The sequence below is a fragment of the Hypanus sabinus genome, chromosome 29 (assembly GCF_030144855.1).
Source record: "Hypanus sabinus isolate sHypSab1 chromosome 29, sHypSab1.hap1, whole genome shotgun sequence".
In the NCBI taxonomy this organism is placed as follows: domain Eukaryota; kingdom Metazoa; phylum Chordata; class Chondrichthyes; order Myliobatiformes; family Dasyatidae; genus Hypanus; species Hypanus sabinus.
Window position 1 is genome coordinate 15,717,413 of NC_082734.1, and position 18,266 is coordinate 15,735,678.

Genomic DNA, 18,266 nt, shown 5'->3' on the forward strand with positions numbered 1-18,266 from the left:
CATGGTGAAGCAGATTCAATGGGCAAAATGGCCTAATTCTACTCTTATTTCTATGGTCTTTGTAGTTCTGAACAGTGCTGGATATCTACGTCAGTGAGAATACATTAACCCTAGAGGGCATACAAATAGGAATAATTGCTGCACTCCGAGGGTTAAACGCGAAGACAGATTACATAAAGGGTTATTTTCTCAAAAATGTGAAATAGTTAACTTCAATCAAACTTTACCCGAGTTTGACAAAATACTTAGGATGAAGAGTAAGGCCAGAAAATGAGGTGCTGTTGAGGACATGGGGACAGAGTCACGATGCTGCTCCATGCCAAGAACATTATGAATGGAGACAATGCACGCATACCACCCACCCCTAGGCTGTAGAACTCCTCGGCACACAAAGCCCCAAGGCATCCCCGAACGGGTGCGCGCAAAGACCCTCCCCCTGTTCATTCACAACAATGGATCAAGACTACAAGCAGGGGCAGGTCAGAGATCCTAGGCACAGGGGATGTTCAGTCAATCCGTAAGTATGTCCATCACTATACAATCACATGCAGTTATGTACATCCCATATAATTCCCCTGCAATGTGTTACTTTCCACAAACAATAAGGCTGATCCACCCACTAACCCACCACCACTAATTTTATCACTTCCTGTCAGATTCACCGTAAGATCCCTGTACCTGGTGTCACTTTATGCACATACAATCTGGTGTGTGTGTGTGAGAGTGAGAGTGAGTGAGAGAGAGAGAGACACACAGAGACCTTTGTTATCTTGTATGAGTTTGAAGGCTCATACGGCCAGATTTGGGAACAGCCTCTTTCCAACTGTGGTAAGACCGCTGAACGGATCCTGACCCGGATCTGGGCCGTACCTTCCAAACATCTGGACCTGTCTCTCGGTTTTTTTGCACTACCTTACTTTCCTTTCTCTATTTTTTATTTATGATTTATAATTTAAATGTTTATTATATTTACTATCGATTTGTAGTCCAGGGAGCGTGAAGCGCAGAATCAAATATCGCTGTGATGATTGTATGCTCTAGTGTCAATTGTTTGCCAACAATATAGCTATATTATATTATTATATATTATATTCATATTTATTGTGCCTTTATTATTGTGTTCTTTATCTCATTGTGTTATTGTGCTCTACTCCAGAGTAGCAATTATTTTGTTCTTGTTTACACTTATACACTGGAAATGACATTAAACCATCTTGAATCTTGAAATAAACGGCTAAGGAACAAACTTAAGAGAGTTATTTAGTACCATCCACAGTTATCAAACATCCCACTGCATTTTACTCTGATTGCCAGAAGAACGAGTTTACACTAATATGAAGAAAAGTAGAAATCCACTCAACTGGATGAATAAATATAAGGGATGTAAAGGATGTACTAAGAGATGTGAAAGGGGAGCATTAAGAAAACTAGTAATGGATGTAAAGTTTCTCTGACAATCCCTCAGGATGACTGTCTTCCACCCCAGTTCCGGATAGTGGATAATTCCCACATGAATGTGTGTGAATTTTCTGACCTCGTCTGAGCAAGATCCTGGTCAACTGGCAAACAGTCCAAAATTAAATTTAACCCATGCACAAACACGGGACACTCTTGGTGCAGACACATGGACACACGTGCCTACAGATGGACACAAACACATCCACACCCATGCAGATGTAATGTAAATTCTGTATGCAAATGCAAAGATATGATTTGTAATGTGAATGGCAACATGAGAATACTCTCTATATATGCAAACTTTATGAAAATATACTGTTTTTTGAGAAATATCAGTAAAGGACTGGTAATAGAGGAGAGTACAGTGCAAAAATACTTAATTCTCAAGGGCATTATTGCCTCCATGAAAGAAATAGGTGGAGTAATTCCAGATATGTTAGTCATATCTTACCAGGGCTTGAGTTCTGTGCCTTGGAATTGAGAAACTGCAACTGGAAAGAAGTGCAGAAAACCATAGACCAGTCAGCTCAATATTAATTGGGAGAAAGTCACTCCAATTAAAATGAGCAACTGAGTGGCTGAGTTCAAGAAAGAGGAGGACATGTACTTCTATTTTGACTTGCATGACCTTCTATTGCATTTTCAAACTAATGAAGTCCATTTGAAATGTTCTCAACTGTAGAGACACCCTGTTGACATTAGGTCTGACCAGCAGCTTTAGAACTACCTTGTGGCTAATCAAACACCTTCAAAAATCTTAAGACAGTGAGCTTCAGTGTTTGTCATTGCTGAATATTTGCTCCCAAAATTCACCTCAGATGGCTGAAGTTCGGTATGAGTCCCCAAATCCTAAGGACTTGCTACTTATTCAGGAGATTTACAGTGCCAGGTGCGTAAAAAGGGCCCGAAGGATCATTGGGGACCCAAGTCACCCCAACCACAAACTGTTCCAGCTGCTACCATCCAGGAAAAGATACTGCAGCATAAAAGCCAGGACCAACAGGCTCTGGGACAGCTTCTTCCACCAGGCCTTCAGACTGATTAATTCATGCTGACACAATTGTACTTCTAAAACATATTGACTGTTCTGTTGTACATCTTACTGAACATACTATTTATTACAAAGTTACTATAATTTGCACATTGTACATTCAGATGGAGACGTAACATAACATACTCCTCATGTATAACCATATAACAATTACAGCACGGAAACAGGCCATCTCGGCCCTTCTAGTCGGTGCCGAACGCTTACTCTCACCTAGTCCCACTGACCTGCACTCAGTCCATAACCCTCCATTCCTTTCCTGTCCATATACCTATCCAACTTTTTTTTTAAATGACAAAATAGAACCTGCCTCTACCACTTCTACTGGAAGCTCATTCCACACAGCTACCACTTTCTGAGTAAATAAGTTCCCCCTCGTGTTACCCCTAAACTTTTGCCCCTTAACTCTTAACTCTGTGAAGGATGTAAGAAACAGTCAATTCAATTCAAGTAGTCTACATTTTCCAAGGTCTTCTTATGTAACTTTAATGTTGGACATGTTAAATGTAAAGCCCCTCCTCTCCTAAGCTTCTGTGAATGAGTTTCTCTCTAGTCGTGTAGCTCAGCTCCATCCCAGGGGGAAATTTGCTGGAGCTGGGGTGCAGTGTTGTGTAAGATCGAGGGAAGTACTGGGACAACGACACAGCTGACTTGACATCGCTGTGCACTGAGACCAGGTCTATGATGGGACTTTTTCATGGAAACCTTTCCTCATCGAGCTGATGTAGAACAGGGATGAGTTTCTACAGGAGGTAAACTTGAGGAGGGTATTCCACAATAGATCTCAATTGACAGGGTGAATGGCTTTAGTAAGATTAGTAAAGGGTTCTGATGGTCTGTGCTTCTCCCTGTACCTCTCTTGAAATCATTGTTCATTGATTATGTGCCACCTCGTCTGACGTGGCTGTTCATGGTCTTTCCATGACCATGATTATTCTTGACAAACGTTTTTATAGAAGTGGTTTGCCATTGCCTTCTGCTGGGCAGCGTCTTTACAAGGTGGGTGACCCCAGCCATTGCTGATGCGCTTCACAGATTGTCTGCCTGGCGTCAGTGGTCAAATAACCAGGACTTGCGATGTGTACCAGCTGCTCATATGGCCATCTGCTCTTATGCTTCACGTGATCCTGATCAGGGGGCTACACCTTGCCCAAGGGGGAACTGTAGGCTAGCGGAGGGAAGAAGCGCCCTACCCCTCCTTAGGTATCTCCACCCCCTCCCCACCCCTCTTGGAGTCATCAGACTGCGAATATCATGTCAGCACAATTCAAGAGCTGCTCTTCAACTGCCGGGAGGAGGCCAATAAGAAGGTCCTTCTCTGTGGCAGCAACGTTAGTTCCTCGAGGCACAAGGGACTGCAGATGCTGGGAATCTGGAGCAAGCAAGCAACGATCCGCTGGAGGACCACAGAGGATCAAGTAGCATCTCTGGAGGGATTGTCAATGCTCAGATCTTGCCTGACCTACTGAGTTGCTCCAGAAGTTTAAAAAAAAGATTGTGGTAATTACTGAAATCAGATTTGCCTTATCTTCCTGAAGATGGTCACCATTAAAGCATCTCTAGAGAGTTTAAAGAGCCTTTCTGGTAACAGATGAAAGCCTAATTGGGCTTCTTCAGAAGTTGAGAAGAACCGACCACAGTGATTAAGCTGCTAAGAAGTGCCATCTCCAGCAGTTAGCTACTGAGATACTTGTTCCTCAGTAAAGACAATGCTTTCGGCTGTCCATTACTGGAAGCACCGTTCTGGTCTGAACTAGCTTGCAGGACGGTTAGGGACCTCTATAGTAACCTGGGACCAGTTAGGGCTGGCGGTTTCCTGCAAGTCTCAGCAGCTATCACTGCACCCGTGCCAGAGGGAGAGCAGAGAGGAGCAGGAGGAGGACAGTCACTGAGGGAATATCCCTGGCCGTCAACCAGCTAAGCAGAGGAGGGAGTGTGAAGGTCTCTCTCTTTGAGAGAGGTGCTTTTTTTTTAAGATTGCAAAATCATAATTCCAAATGCAAATCGAGTACCTCTGCAAGCTCAGTTGGAACACAAACATGACTCATCAATAATCAGACGGGGAGCCCAGATGATTCACAAATCCCTCTCCTATCCTGCAGCACTGATTTTGTGAATGAATGCATCCCGGCTATAGTAATCTTCGTGGCGTGCCTCAACATCTCTCAACTTCCTCATGATGGCATCTCGCTGGAATGACCAGGATGTCAGCTTACAGTCATTTCCTGTGAGAAATCCCATAGCAGCAGCCGGGAATGGGTGTGGAATGCTCTGACATAACTCGAGGGCACATTTCTCTCCCGTACGGGTTCCCCATCCTGGAGGAGGTAATCTTAGCCACCTTCTTCCAGGCTCTTCTCCTTGGCACACAGGCTCTCCCTCCTGACATGTCCTTTTGAATGAGGGAAGGAGCTGTCTCCGCCTCATTCTGTGGCAGAGTATTGCCATGGGGGAGTGTGCCCTTGCTTGAGCTTCAGCATCGGTGTGGGAATCCAACTATCTGGGTGTAAAATAGCTTTGCGGATGCTGACGGACTTGGTTCTAGCCCTACACACAAAATGTGTCAGTGCACCCTTGTTTCATTCCCAGACAATCCCTTCCTTGTTCTCTTTAGCCACTCATCCTCAAGTTCCATAAAACGCAGCAAGAAGGCGCATGAGTTATTACTCTACATGGAGCACATTATCCAGAATTCAGTGCATTAAATGTCCCTTGTGCAATACACCAACAGTCACTTCAACTGTGAACCGGTCACTTGAACACAAGGTGTGGGCCCACTGTCCCCTCCGAGCAGGGCGGGTGCGTGGCCGAGCAGTTACTGCAACGCTCACGCGCACTTAGCCTTCGCTGCCGCGCAGCTGGAATTTCCTTTTATATAACGCGCCGCACGTTACAGGCTGTGTCAAAACTTGCTGCTCAGAGCAACGGTTGGTCTGCGCAGCCGCAAGAAAAAGGGAACATTGGGTAGTTATGGTTCGTATATCTTTACCACATCCACCATGTGTCCGTGGATTTTCTGTGTGTGCTCACGCTTTGCCTTTCTGATGGCATGGGAGAGCACGGCTGTAGCTGACCTTACAGTCGTCCTTGTTCCCAATGTCTAAGCAAAGCACAAACTTCTGTAGTCATCTATCATTTCTGGTTTGCCCTGGCAGTGTGCTGTTTAATCATGGAAACATGCTCAATGCACTTTCCAATGTAGCAGTCTCTGGTCCAGGATATTCATATACCACATATGAGTGAGAGAGAGATAGATATAGACAGAGATAGGGGGAGATATGGAGAGAGAGAGCGAGAGGGAGAGAGAGAGAGAGAGAGAGAGAGAGAGAGAGAGAGAGAGAGAGAGAGGGAGAGAGAGGGAGGGAGAAAGGGAGAGAGGGGGAGAGAGAGGGAGGGAGAAAGGGAGAGAGGGGGAGAGGGAGAGGGAGAGAGGGAGAGAGAGAGAGGGAGGGAGGGAGGGGGAGAGAGAGACAGAGGGAGAGAGAGAGAGAGAGAGAGAGAGAGTGTCCGTGCGCGTGGGAAGGTGTTGGAGTTCACTATAGGGGTTGGACCAAAGACACAAACCATCTTTCCGAGTCGGGCTCCCGGCGTTATTGAAGCGCTGGAGCTGTGCATGTCCCCAGTGGGATGTATGCTCACAACCACGTGGACTCACCCACAACCAGAGACCTCGGATGAAGCTCTGGAGTGATGTTACTGGATTCAGAAATTACATTTCCTTTGCAAAATCTCAACTTCAATTTTCATACAAATTGCAGTGAAACTACTAGAACTCTACACCTGAATTATTTTACAGAAGATTGCACAGGCAGTGAGCACGGCTGAATTTACAAAGCTTTGGTCATGGAAGGCCTGTGTAACAGTCCAACAGAGAAATGGAACAGACTTAATGAGGGAAATTATTAATAGTCAGCAACACAAAAGTCATTGCTTTTTACAAATGGTTAGTGTGCAGAATTTTCAGTAATGAGATAGAGTACTCTGAATGAAAATCAGAGTAGAGGGGTAGGGGAGACAATAATGTAAACAGCTTCCTCAGCCAGTGTGGGGAGAGAGAGGGAGAGACAGAGAAAGTAAGAGAGCAAGGGGGAGGAAAGAGTGAGAATGTGGAGAGAGAGAAAATGTGTGGATAGACAAAATAGTGGGCAAGAGAATAGAGAGAGAGAGCGCGGGAAGAGAGAACAGAGCAAGAGAAAGAGGGGAGAAAAGAGGGAGGAGTGGAGGGAGAGGAGAGGGAGGAGGGGTGAGAGTGGAGAGAAAGCAGAGAGAGGAAAAGAGAGACTGGGGAAGGAAGGAAGGGCAGAGAAAGAGAGAGGGAGGGCAGAGGAAGACAGAGAGACTAAGAGGAAAACAGACAGACTGCACTTCAGGAGTTAATAGGGGCTGGGTTCGAACCTGTGCCAGAAGGGTAGGATTCAGTGCACTTCACCCCTATAGTGAGGAAGCAGATGAAGACACAGACTTGGAAAGGGAACAAAATGAGAACAAATACATCTCTGATGGACAGAATTACAAGAAAGATGAAACTGCAATCCCTTGCTACTGACACAGGTTGCAAAAAGTCAGCACAATCCGCCCGTGAGAGTGCTCTGTGAACGGGCCAATCCTCCTCTAAATCTTCATGTCCTTTTTCCTTTAGCCAGGAATGCTAATACTTGACTTGACAGTTATTTAATTGTTTGGAAAGACATTGGAAGAAAGATCAAAAAGAAATAGAAACATATGGTTTACATGTTGATTATAATAATTATCCCTCTACTGCACTGTATTTTTGTTTGATATAACGGTCTAAATTAAAAAGTGGTTTTGGGAAATACACAACTAATTGCTATGAAGAACACACTTCTATTCATGCCACAGTGAAATTTTGGCTATTTATGTTATATTGGGCTCTCAAATTTACAGGTTTGAACTGAGCTTAAAAAAAAAAGAAATTATCATTGTTGAATTGCTTGAATTCTTATTGATTTTAAATGATTGAGAAATTAACACACAATCGTGGTGTGTATTATTGAAAGCTTGGGAGGTTGGCGCTCTCATTGATCCTGCTCGTTATAATGGAAATGGAACTTAGATTGACATTTGACAAACTAGGTCTATGCTGGCTCAATACAATGCCTGTGCAGTTCCACTTCCCCTACTTTTTCATTAAAGTGTGGAGACATTTTAAAGTTTTTATTTACTCAGCAGGTCGGAAAGCATCTATGGAGGGAAACAGATGGTCGACATTTTGGGTTGAGGCCCTTCATGTTGAATCCTGATGAAGGGTCTCGGCCTGAAACATCAACTGTTGATTTTCCTCCACAGATGCTACCTCATCTGCTGAGATCCTCCTGCTACTTGTGTATTGCTCCAGATACCAGTATTTGCGATCTCTTGTGTCCTTTGGGGAAGTTACTGTTGTGTCTGCTTCCACTGACATTTCTAGGTCACCACAGCACCTGGAATGGAAATCAGGAGCCGTATTGCGATCTCAGGCCCCCTGGCTGATTTGAAGACAGTCAGACTTGGGAGGGGGCAGCTTGGAGCAATCAGAAATGAAGCAGGTAGGAGGTGTTAAAGGTGCCCTCTGATAGTCCGCACCAGTCCTGGGGCCTTCAGTAAAAACCAACACTGTTGAGAGGTAAGAATTGCCCAGAGGGAACTGCTGGCACTGATTAGATCTCCTGAGTGACTTGACAGAAAGGAATGATTATAGTTTAATGCTGAGAGGTGTGAGGTTCTACATTTTGGCAGGAATAATCCAAATAGAACATACAGAGTAAATGGTAGGGCATTGAGGAATGCAGAGGAACAGAGAGATCTAGGAATAACTGTGCATAGTTCCCTGAAAGTGGAGTCTCATGTAGATAGGGTGGTGAAGAGGGCTTTTGGAACACTGGCCTTTATAAATCAAAGCATTGAGTACAGAAGTTGGGATGTAATGCTAAAGTTGTACAAGGCATTGGTAAGGCCAAATTTGGAATATTGTGTGCAGTTCTGGTCACCGAATTATAGGAAAGATATCAATAAATTAGAGAGAGTGCAGAGACGATTTACTAGGATGTTACCTGGGTTTCAGCAATTAAGTTACAGAGAAAGGTTGAACAAGTTAGGTCTCTATTCATTGGAGCGTAGAAGGTTGAGGGGGGATTTGATCGAGGTATTTAAAATTTTGAGAGGGATAGATAGAGTTGACGTGAACAGGCTGTTTCCATTGAGAGTAGGGGAGATTCAAACTAGAGGACATGATTTGAGAGTTAGGGGGCAGAAGTTTAAGGGAAACACGAGGGGGTATTTCTTTACTCAGAGAGTGATAGCTGTGTGGAATGAGCTTCCTGTAGAAGTAGTAGAGGCCAGTTCAGTTGTGTCATTTAAGGTAAAATTGGATAGGTATATGGACAGGAAAGGAGTGGAGGGTTATGGGCTGAGTGCTGGTAGGTGGGACTAGGTGAGATTAAGGGTTCGGCACGGACTAGGAGGGCCAAGATGGCCTGTTTCCGTGCTGTGATTGTTATATGGTTATATAGGACCACATACTGGCTGAGAGAAAAATTGGGAAAATTCGGACTAATTATCTATTACAGATCAATGTTTTCTTTAAACAACATTAATGTTCATTCAGATGCAGTAAGATCTACAGTGCAGGCAAACCGGGTTTAATTCCTGCTGCTGCCTGTGAGGAGTTTGTACATTCTCCCCATGACTGTGTGGGTTTCCTCTGGATGCTCTGGTTTCCTCCCACTGTCCAAAGATGTTCCGGCTGGTAGATTAATTGGTTATTGTAAATTACCCTGAGATTGGGGGATTTCTAGGTGGCACAGCTCGGACAGCCAGAAGGGCTTATTCTATGCTGTACCTCAATAAAATTTAAAAAAAAATCTGCCATAATATTGATTGTACAGATACCAGTCAGATCGATACATATGAATAAGGACATTCGGCCCATTGTTTACAACCCACTTAGAGAAAAGCTCAAAACTAATATCCTTGCTCCAGATCTTCAACTTCCAACAACACTGGAGGCTATTGGGTCCATCAGGTCCATCCCAGCTCTCTGTGAGAAACCAATCCTGTTAGTCCCATTCAGCCTCGTCCGTATTCTCTTGTACATCTGCATTATATTCTCTACCTAACACATCCATCAACTTCCCTTTAATTATTTCCACTATTGTGGCCTCCGTTGGTCAGAGTTGACCATGGATATTGCTTCCTAGCAGTCTTGTTAAACAAGTCAGGCAGTGCGATATGGAGAGCACGGAGTTGCCCAGGTAGCAAACTCCCCATCTCCACGCATCTGATGAACCCAAAGGAATGAGGAATGGCAGAGACTGATACAGTTTGGCACCAGCAGCGTTGCAGGAGTTGCCAGCCAGCATTGAACTCAATGTAGTACTGCCTTAGGGACTCCAGCTCCAGATTTTTCCCTCGGGGTTTACTCCCAAAGCCTTCCTCACAAGGCAGCGGAGGTTTGAGGTCAGAGTTTTCCTTCTCCTAGATGAACTGCCAACTAAAGTTGATGAGCCCCATCTGCTCGAGACGACTGGTTTTAAGGTGCCAGTAATCCAACTCTGCCCCATTTCCTGTCAGCAGAAATGGTTGCGCCAGGCTTAGTAGCTAAGCCACACGTGAAGGCCAGGAGCCGGACTTGGTTGTCAGAGGCTATTTAATAATAGGTAGCGGGAGATTATCCCCGTTGCCACCCCCGGCTATAACAACCTTAAGGTTGTTATAACTATTATCATCACATTAAAGAACAATTTATAGGACTCCGAACATCCTTAGGATGTGAAAGCAAATTGCAATTGAAGTGTTATGGGCATCAGATACATCAAAGGACCGGGGAGAAAGGACAGAGACAAGGTGGAAACAAGTAAGTTTTTCTGATGTTTTCTGTATATGCTACATTTCCAGCATCTGCATTTTTCTCTCTATTTCCAACCGAACAGCCCACGTGTGTGTGGGACGTGGGAGGACACCACAGTACCTGAAGGGACCACACACTGTCACAGGAGAACATACAAACTTCACACACCCGAGGTCAGGGCTGAGCCCGAGCACCTGGAGGTGCGAGGCAGGAACACTCTTCTTCAGTGTCTCTCAGTTATTCTCAATCAACGGCAGGGAATGGATACGAGGAACGGAAACTAAATGAGGAAATATACTGCAGGTAGATGAACCAGTAAGATTTCTTAGACTCAATTACATTACATGTTCTGTTTGCAACACTAAACGGCAGCTATGCATGTCTAGAATGATAATCAGCCAAAGGTGATTGTAAATACCACTAACAGGGATTCCCAGCCTTTCTCAAAGATTGGCAAATTTGAAACAAAACTATTCCCAAAGATCTTCAATGCAGCCAGGTCCGCTTTTCCTCGATTTATTTCAAAGTTCAAAGTACATTTATTACCTAAGTATGTATACATTATACAACCTTGAAATTCATCTCCTTAGAGACCGCCACAAAACAAAGAAACGCAAAAGAACCCATAAAAAAAACTGTCAAACACCTAGTGCATAGAGAGAAAGAAAATAAGAGAGCTGCAACATGATTTGAGCTCAACCCCTCCTGACTAATGCCGGCCACACAGCAGACGCCTTCTGAACCACCCTGTCAACTCGCATCACAGAAAATGTTGAATCCCGGCCGACTGGGAGGTGGAACACATCCAGTTGGTTTGTACTGCTGTCTGATAGGTCAGCTGTGAGTTCTATTCTCCGCTGGTGCTCTCTGACTGCGAAGGGGATTTCCACAAACTGGGCTGGCGCTGAAGTTTCAGGCTCTGCCCAGGCAGGTGACAGGACACAGAACCAAGCAGCCACAGCATCAGGCAGACCTACAAGAGCGCAGGAGCTCAGGCAGCACATCGCAACATCCGGGGCGGGGGACGGGGGGACGGGGACATTCTCACCAGAACCCAGCGCTGCCTTCACTCTTAGGCTATGTCCACACTACACCGGATAAGTCTGTAACCGAAGCTTTTTCTCTTCGTTTTTACCCTCTGCCCACACTAAAACGGCGTTTTTGTCCCCTGAAAATGGATATTTTCAGAAACGCTCTCTGGAGTGTGTAATTTTGAAAACGCCACTTGGCCGGAGCAGTGTGGACGGGGTAACTGGAGAAATCTAAAAAGGCTGTCATGATGTGCTGGAACAGATGGTGACAGCATCGCGCCATTTCATTGTTTTCTTGAACGCAACCTAACAATTTCAGAACAGATGGCAACGAAACTTAAGCCAGAAGAGTTAGAACAGTACTCACCAAATACTTTGACCCATAACTTACTGAATAAATAAGTATACTCACTTTGCCCTGTTTTCTGTCCTTGATCGTATGAAGGTGGTTTACCTATTTATGCAAGTACTTCTCTGACAATAGATGTGTAACAGCCTAATGTAACATTGTATGGAAATACAAGATAACACTAATGCAGACATGTTTTATACATTTAACAAGGGGCTTTATTAATGCAACAGAATTTGTCAGTTTTTCAATGTTCGTCGTCAGCCGGGTCATACTGTCTGTGAACTCCCTGTCGGTTGCCTCCATATGCTCCAGTATTTGTTATTTTTTAGTTTTAAGTCCTCCTGTATGAGAGCCAACAGCTGTCCGTCGTTTAAGTTTTTCTAGTCTGTAACTGAACAAACGTACACCAACCCTTTCACGGTGAGATTCGACATCAAACATGTCGTTTGTTTTCCGTAGATGTGTCCTGTGCATGCACAGTAGGAGGAGATTCACCGAAATGTCTGTTTCAATGTGGACAGAGATATTTTTAAAAACGCCTAGTGTGGATGCCTATCGTTTTTACGCGAAACTGGCGTTTTCAAAATTATCCGGTCTAGTGTGGACGTAGCCTTGGTGCGAACGTCCTCCATTCTGGTGCCTTCGCTGTTGTGTTGGAAGAGGTGGGGCAGACCACCAGCACATGGCAAAAACAAACCAAGAGTGTGAACACCATTGCCAATGCACACAAAACACTGGAGGGACTCAGGAAGTCAGGCAACAACTGACCAATTAAAAAGTCTTCCCAAAAATAAGTCTTCCCAAAAATCTCCACAAAACACTGAACAGAGAGGATAACCTTCAAGAATTTGCAGACTTAGGGGAACAAAGCAATGGTGTTTGCTGAAAACTTTGCCCCCTTCTGTAAGCCAGAGCTCAGTTTAACTTGACTAAGACCTGTTCAACTTCACACTGCACTTGCTGACCCAGAGTGACACCCGGATTGGAATACAGATGACCCCCCCGGTGAGGTCCTGGGGTCAATGTGAAGCATTGAGGCTCGAGGGTCAAATCGGAAGTCTGGAAGCTGAGACCTATTGGCCACGGCCTGAGCCTGTGAACCTCGGGGAGTCCACAGGCTCAAGGTCTGCGAGTCCCAAGTCCGCTGGAGGCCACCTGTGCTGGGGTTGGGGGACTATGTACGTGGGTGGGAAGGAGGGGAGGTCAGCAGCGTGTTTTGCTACTGCTCTTTAGTTGCTTCACGTCTGTTTTGTTGTGTTTTGCGTTGCTCTACATGCTACGTTGGTGCTGGGAAGGGTGGCAGAACTTGTGGGCTGCCCCCAGCACACCCTCTGGTTCAAAGTTCAAAAGTTCAAAGTGCAATTATTATCAAAGTATGCATACTTTATACAACCTTGAGATTTGCCTCCTTACAGGCAGCCACAAGACAAAGAACCCCAATAGAACCCATTAAAAGACTGTCGAAACATCCAGTGTGCAGAGAAAGAAAAAGAAAGCAAATCGTGCAAAATCAATAAAAGCGAGCAAAGAGCATTCAAAACTATAATTCACAATGCCAGGCATCGCTGCCGCTGGTCCAGAAATCCACTAGTGGCAGGCCACAGCCTCACTCCAGCAAACCCTGCAAGGCAGCAAGCTGAACCAGCCCGCTTCTCGCCTCTGACCCCGCGCATTGGCCGTTAAAGCGAATGGCGCATTTCATCGTGTGCTTCGGACTACACGTGAGAAAGTAAATTTGAATCTTAAATTCTGAATGCAAAATGCTCAAGTTGAAATTCCACCCCTGCCCCTAAAGTTAAGGTGCTGCTGAGGAAAGAAGTGCATTGATAGTTGAAAATATTCACTGAATAGCTCCCTCCCGTTCTAGTCCTTTTATATAAACACTACTTAGAGACAGAAGGTTAATGTCTGCCCTTGTGTTTGCAGGCTGCAGAAAGGTACCTTCGACCCTGACTCACTCCTGCAGCATCAACATCTCACTTCCTCCCTCCTATCCCGCTCGATCCATTGAGTTCCTCCAGCAGATCGTTCATTGCTCCAGATTCCAGCAACTGCAGTCCCTGGCACAGATGTGGCAAATGGGATTCCGTGTGGGGAAATGGGAGATAATACACATTTGTAAAGGGGAAGGTAAGTTCAAGGAATAATTGTAGGACACCAGCATTAGCACACCAAGGGTGCTCAGTGTGTATTTTCACAGGTCTCTGAAGACACACACACACACACACACACACACACAACGTGTTGGAGGAACTCAGCAGGTCAGACAGCATCTGTGGAAGGGACATTATTCCATTATTCCATTATTCCAGATGAAAGGTCTTGACCTGAAACGTTGATTATCCATTTCCTCCCACAGATGCAGTCTGACCTGCTGAGTTCCTCCAGCATGTTGTGTGTACTCCAGATTCCATCATCTGCAGTCCCTGGTGTCTCCGATTGCGAGTAGGTATGACGCACAGGAGATTTGCTTTAATTGGCCTGGCATGGAGCCCAAGAGCAGGAAGCTCATGCCAGGTCTGCACAAGTCATTACTGAGATTACGGTTGTGTATGGAGGGTGAAGAGGAAAGTTTCAGGTGTCTGGAGACAGGGGATCACAGCCTATGCTGGGATTGTTCTTGTCAACAAAAGATGACGGGCTGGCAGAAAGAGACTTAATACAGATGCTTTAGATTATGAGAGGTGGTCTTGGTAAATGGCGCACTTTATGTTTTGATGTATATGTGACAAATACATCTATTCTTGAGGATCTTTAATCTTTAAGAATGATCTATTTCCTTCTGTAAAGAGGCCAGTAATGGGGGACACAGATTTACAAGGATTTGAAGGGAATAGAGGACAAGGGCCCACATCAAGAGTGGTGGGGGTGTGAAGCTCATTTCATGAACAGGTGTGGAGGCAGAAGCCCTCTCCCCTGCGTGATCACCTTCAGTAACCCAAAGGTTGAGAAAGTGGATTCATCTAAATTGTCCATGTCTGGGCGGAATAAACACAGGCAAAGTGACGCAAGCCCCTCTGATCGGATGATCTTCTACTGCTCCTGGTGAGCAAAGCTTCAGAAGAAGGGCCTGATCATCAGTTATAACTGCAACTTAATGATGTTGTGAAGAATGGTGTAAGCATTTCCATTACAAGATCACCTGGTGCTGGCGATGGGCCTAAAAGGGTGGGTGTTTTAATGGTGCAAGTGCTTTGAAAAGCAAGGGACTCATATTCAATGGGATTCAATGGCTTCAAGGACAGGTGGAAAGTGGGAAGGCACCCAGTGACTGAAATAAAATTCCAACTGTTTCAACTACAACCAATTATATGAAGTAAAGCAAGTCACCAGAACAATGCATGACATAAATAATCATAATGGAGTGAAGTCACTCTGACCTCACAATGGCATGGTGATGTTGGACTGCTGCCCGTTAACTGTCCTCACATTATCGAGTGAGACAGTGCCAAGACCACTTTGTTCTCGAAGCCAATCTTCAATAGAGAAGATGTCGGACTGGAGGAACTACATCAATGTTATACTGAAGGACAAGAACGTGGAAGACGCTGCCATTGTGGGCCACGCCAACAACAAGGCCGTCTGGGCTTCCAAACCCGGCGGCATATTGGCTGCCATCTCCCCGCAGGAGGTCAGCACGCTAATAGGGAAGGACCGCAAGACCTTCCTACAAACAGGCATCACCATCGGAGGGAAGAAATGCTCCATCATCAGGGACAACCTCCTGGTCAACAACGACGAGGTGATGGATGTTAGGATGAAGGGCGGACAAGGCAAGAGCATCTGCATCGGCAAAACCAACAAGATCATGGTGTTCATCATGGGCAAACGAGGGGTCCACGGGGGACTCCTCAACAAGAAGGTCCATGAAATGGACAACTATCTGAAGGAGAAGGGGTTTTAAAGTCAGGGAAGGGATTCTGAAAACATTTTTACAAACCCAGATTAGTAATAAATTGTTAACTACCAACAATTCTGTTAATTGGTGTTATTTTTGTTATTATAGGATTAAAAACAGATTAGAGGGCATTGGGTCGATACAATAGTGCTAATGTTTATGCTTCATATGAACCCCCACCTATCTAGACCCACCAGCAATCCGTCACCCTATTCCTTTGAAGTTTGTTCAATGTTGGTACATCACTCCTCTGTCCCTTGATCAATATTCTAGCTATTTTCCAGTTAAAGAACTCTTGTTACAGACCACAGTTCTGATCTGCAGATGGAAATGTCTGCTCCTTCTCATCTTGAACCTTTCTCAGCTCAGCCTCGGACTCAGCCTCGGATCTCTGTCTCTGCTCCTTCTTCCTTGGATCTTTGAGCGCCCGGTTTACAGGATCTTCGGAGCACGCTGCTTGTCCCTGGGCTTGCTCGCAGGGGGAGGCTGGATAGCTTGGTCTGCGAATGGCTCAGATGGCCAGTGAGGGAAAGCCTCCCCCCCCCCCAACCCCCACCCAGTCCCAGCAGCAGCACAGAGCGCTGAAACCTCACAGCTCCTTTATTGTGTCACTGCTCAAAGAGTTAACGCTGCAGGATAGAGTCTAGTCACTGCCTCTGTTCCACAGCCCATGGACCACACTGCACAGTTAATGGCTGGGTCTGTACCTTCCACAGGACCCTAGCGCTCCAGTTTTATCGGCCCAGCCAGCTCCAACATGGGCACTACCCTCCCCACCATAAACTACGCCTCCAAAAGCCAGTGCCTCAAAAATCCATCACTAAGAACCCAACAAGGGCACGTCCTCTTCTCATTACTACCACCAGGGAGGAGGTACAGGAGCCCGAAAACCAACACTCGACGTATCAGGAACAGCTTCTTTCCCTCCGCCATGAACCCATGAACTCTCCCCCACTATTCCTCTTTCACTATTTATGCACTTCTGTAAATTATAGCATTGTTTATGCATCGCACTGTGTCGCGGACACAAAACAACAAATTTCATGACGTTAATCAGTGAATAATAAACCTGATTTTCAGGGGTCCAGTGATTCCAAACACTCGAGGCGAGCTGGGTAAACAGGCGGCTCAGAAAGTGCTGAGAGTCTGCACTGTTCCTCTCTGTGTCAGTCGCTGGAATGTAGAGCTGGCCTCAGAAGTGACGAACACGGACTGTATCCCACCTGCTTCCACTACCCACGGGTGGCACTGTGCTGCAGCGACACAGGCTCAATCCTGACCTCAGGTGCGAGGTGTGTACAGTCCTTCTGACTGTGTGTGGGTCCCCACGACATGCCCCAGATTCCTGCCGCTGTTATTGACTCTTTAACCATATAACAATTCCAGCACGGAAACAGGCCATCTCAGCCCTTCTAGTCCGTGCCGAACGCTTACTCTCACCTGGTCCCACTGACCCGTACTCAGCCCATAACCCTCCATTCCTTTCCTGTCCATATACCTATCCAATCTTTTTTTAAGTGACAAAATCGAACCTGCCTCTACCACTTCTACTGGAAGCTCGTTCCACACAGCTACCCCTCTCTGAGTAAAGAAATTCCCCCTTGTGTTACCCCTAAACTTTTGCTCCTTAACTCTCAACTCTTGTCCTCTTGTTTGAATCTCCCCTACTCTCAATGGAAAAAGCCTATCCTTGTCAACTCTATCTATCCCCCTCATAATTTTAAATACCTCTATCAAGTCCCCCTCAACCTTCTACGCTCCAAAGAATAAAGACCTAACTTGTTCAACCTTTCTCTGCAACTTAGGTGCTGAAACCCAGGTAACATTCTAGTAAACCTCCTCTGCACTCTCTCTAATTTATTGACATCTTTCCTATAATTTGGTGACCAGAACTGTACACAATACTCCAAATTTGGCCTCACCAATGCCTTGTACAATTTTAACATTACATCCCAACTCCTATACTCAATGCTCTGATTTATAAAGGCCAGCATACCAAAAACTTTCTTCGCCACCCTATCCACATTAGATTCCACCTTCAGGGAACTATGCACCATTATTCCTAGATCACCCTGTTCTACTGCATTCCTCAATGCCCTACCATTTACCATCTATGTCCTATTTTGATCAGCCCTACCAAAATGTAGCACCTCACTCTTATCAGCATTAAATTCCATCTGCCATCTTTCAGCCCACTCTTCTAACTGGCCTAAATCTCTCTGCAAGCTTTGAAAACCTACTCCATTATTCACAACGCCACCTACCTGAGTATCATCTGCATATTTACTAATCCAATTTACCACCCCATCATCCAGATCATATTATTGGCAGGCGGCAGAAGAATCAAAGGAGAGTTGTTGGTCACGTGAGAAAGAGAGAATACAGGGAAAATACACACAAGGGGATTGAAACTAATGGGTTTGCTTATCTGGAAGCTGACACGAACATTTTTTTTAGTGCAATACACCACAGAATTGAACCTTCCAGCCTTTTGAGCTGTGCCACCTAGTAACACCTGATTTAATCCCAGTCTAATCACGGGACAATTCACAATGACCAATTAACCTAGCAACCGGTAGGTCTTTGGACTGTGAGAGGAAACCCACATGGTCACAGGGAGAATGTACAAACTC

The 18,266-nt window shown here is 45.3% G+C and overlaps 2 protein-coding genes across 3 annotated transcripts in view; one reads left to right on the forward strand and one right to left on the reverse strand.

The window, feature by feature from the left end:
- Window positions 1–18,266, reverse strand: part of LOC132383042 (TRIO and F-actin-binding protein-like) — a 289,971-nt gene that overhangs the window by 123,193 nt on the left and 148,512 nt on the right. The window lies entirely within an intron of this gene.
- LOC132382762 (profilin-3-like) lies at window positions 15,226–15,639 on the forward strand. Its single transcript, XM_059953220.1, has one exon. The coding sequence runs from the start codon at window positions 15,226–15,228 to the stop codon at window positions 15,637–15,639; it is 414 nt and encodes a 137-aa protein (XP_059809203.1).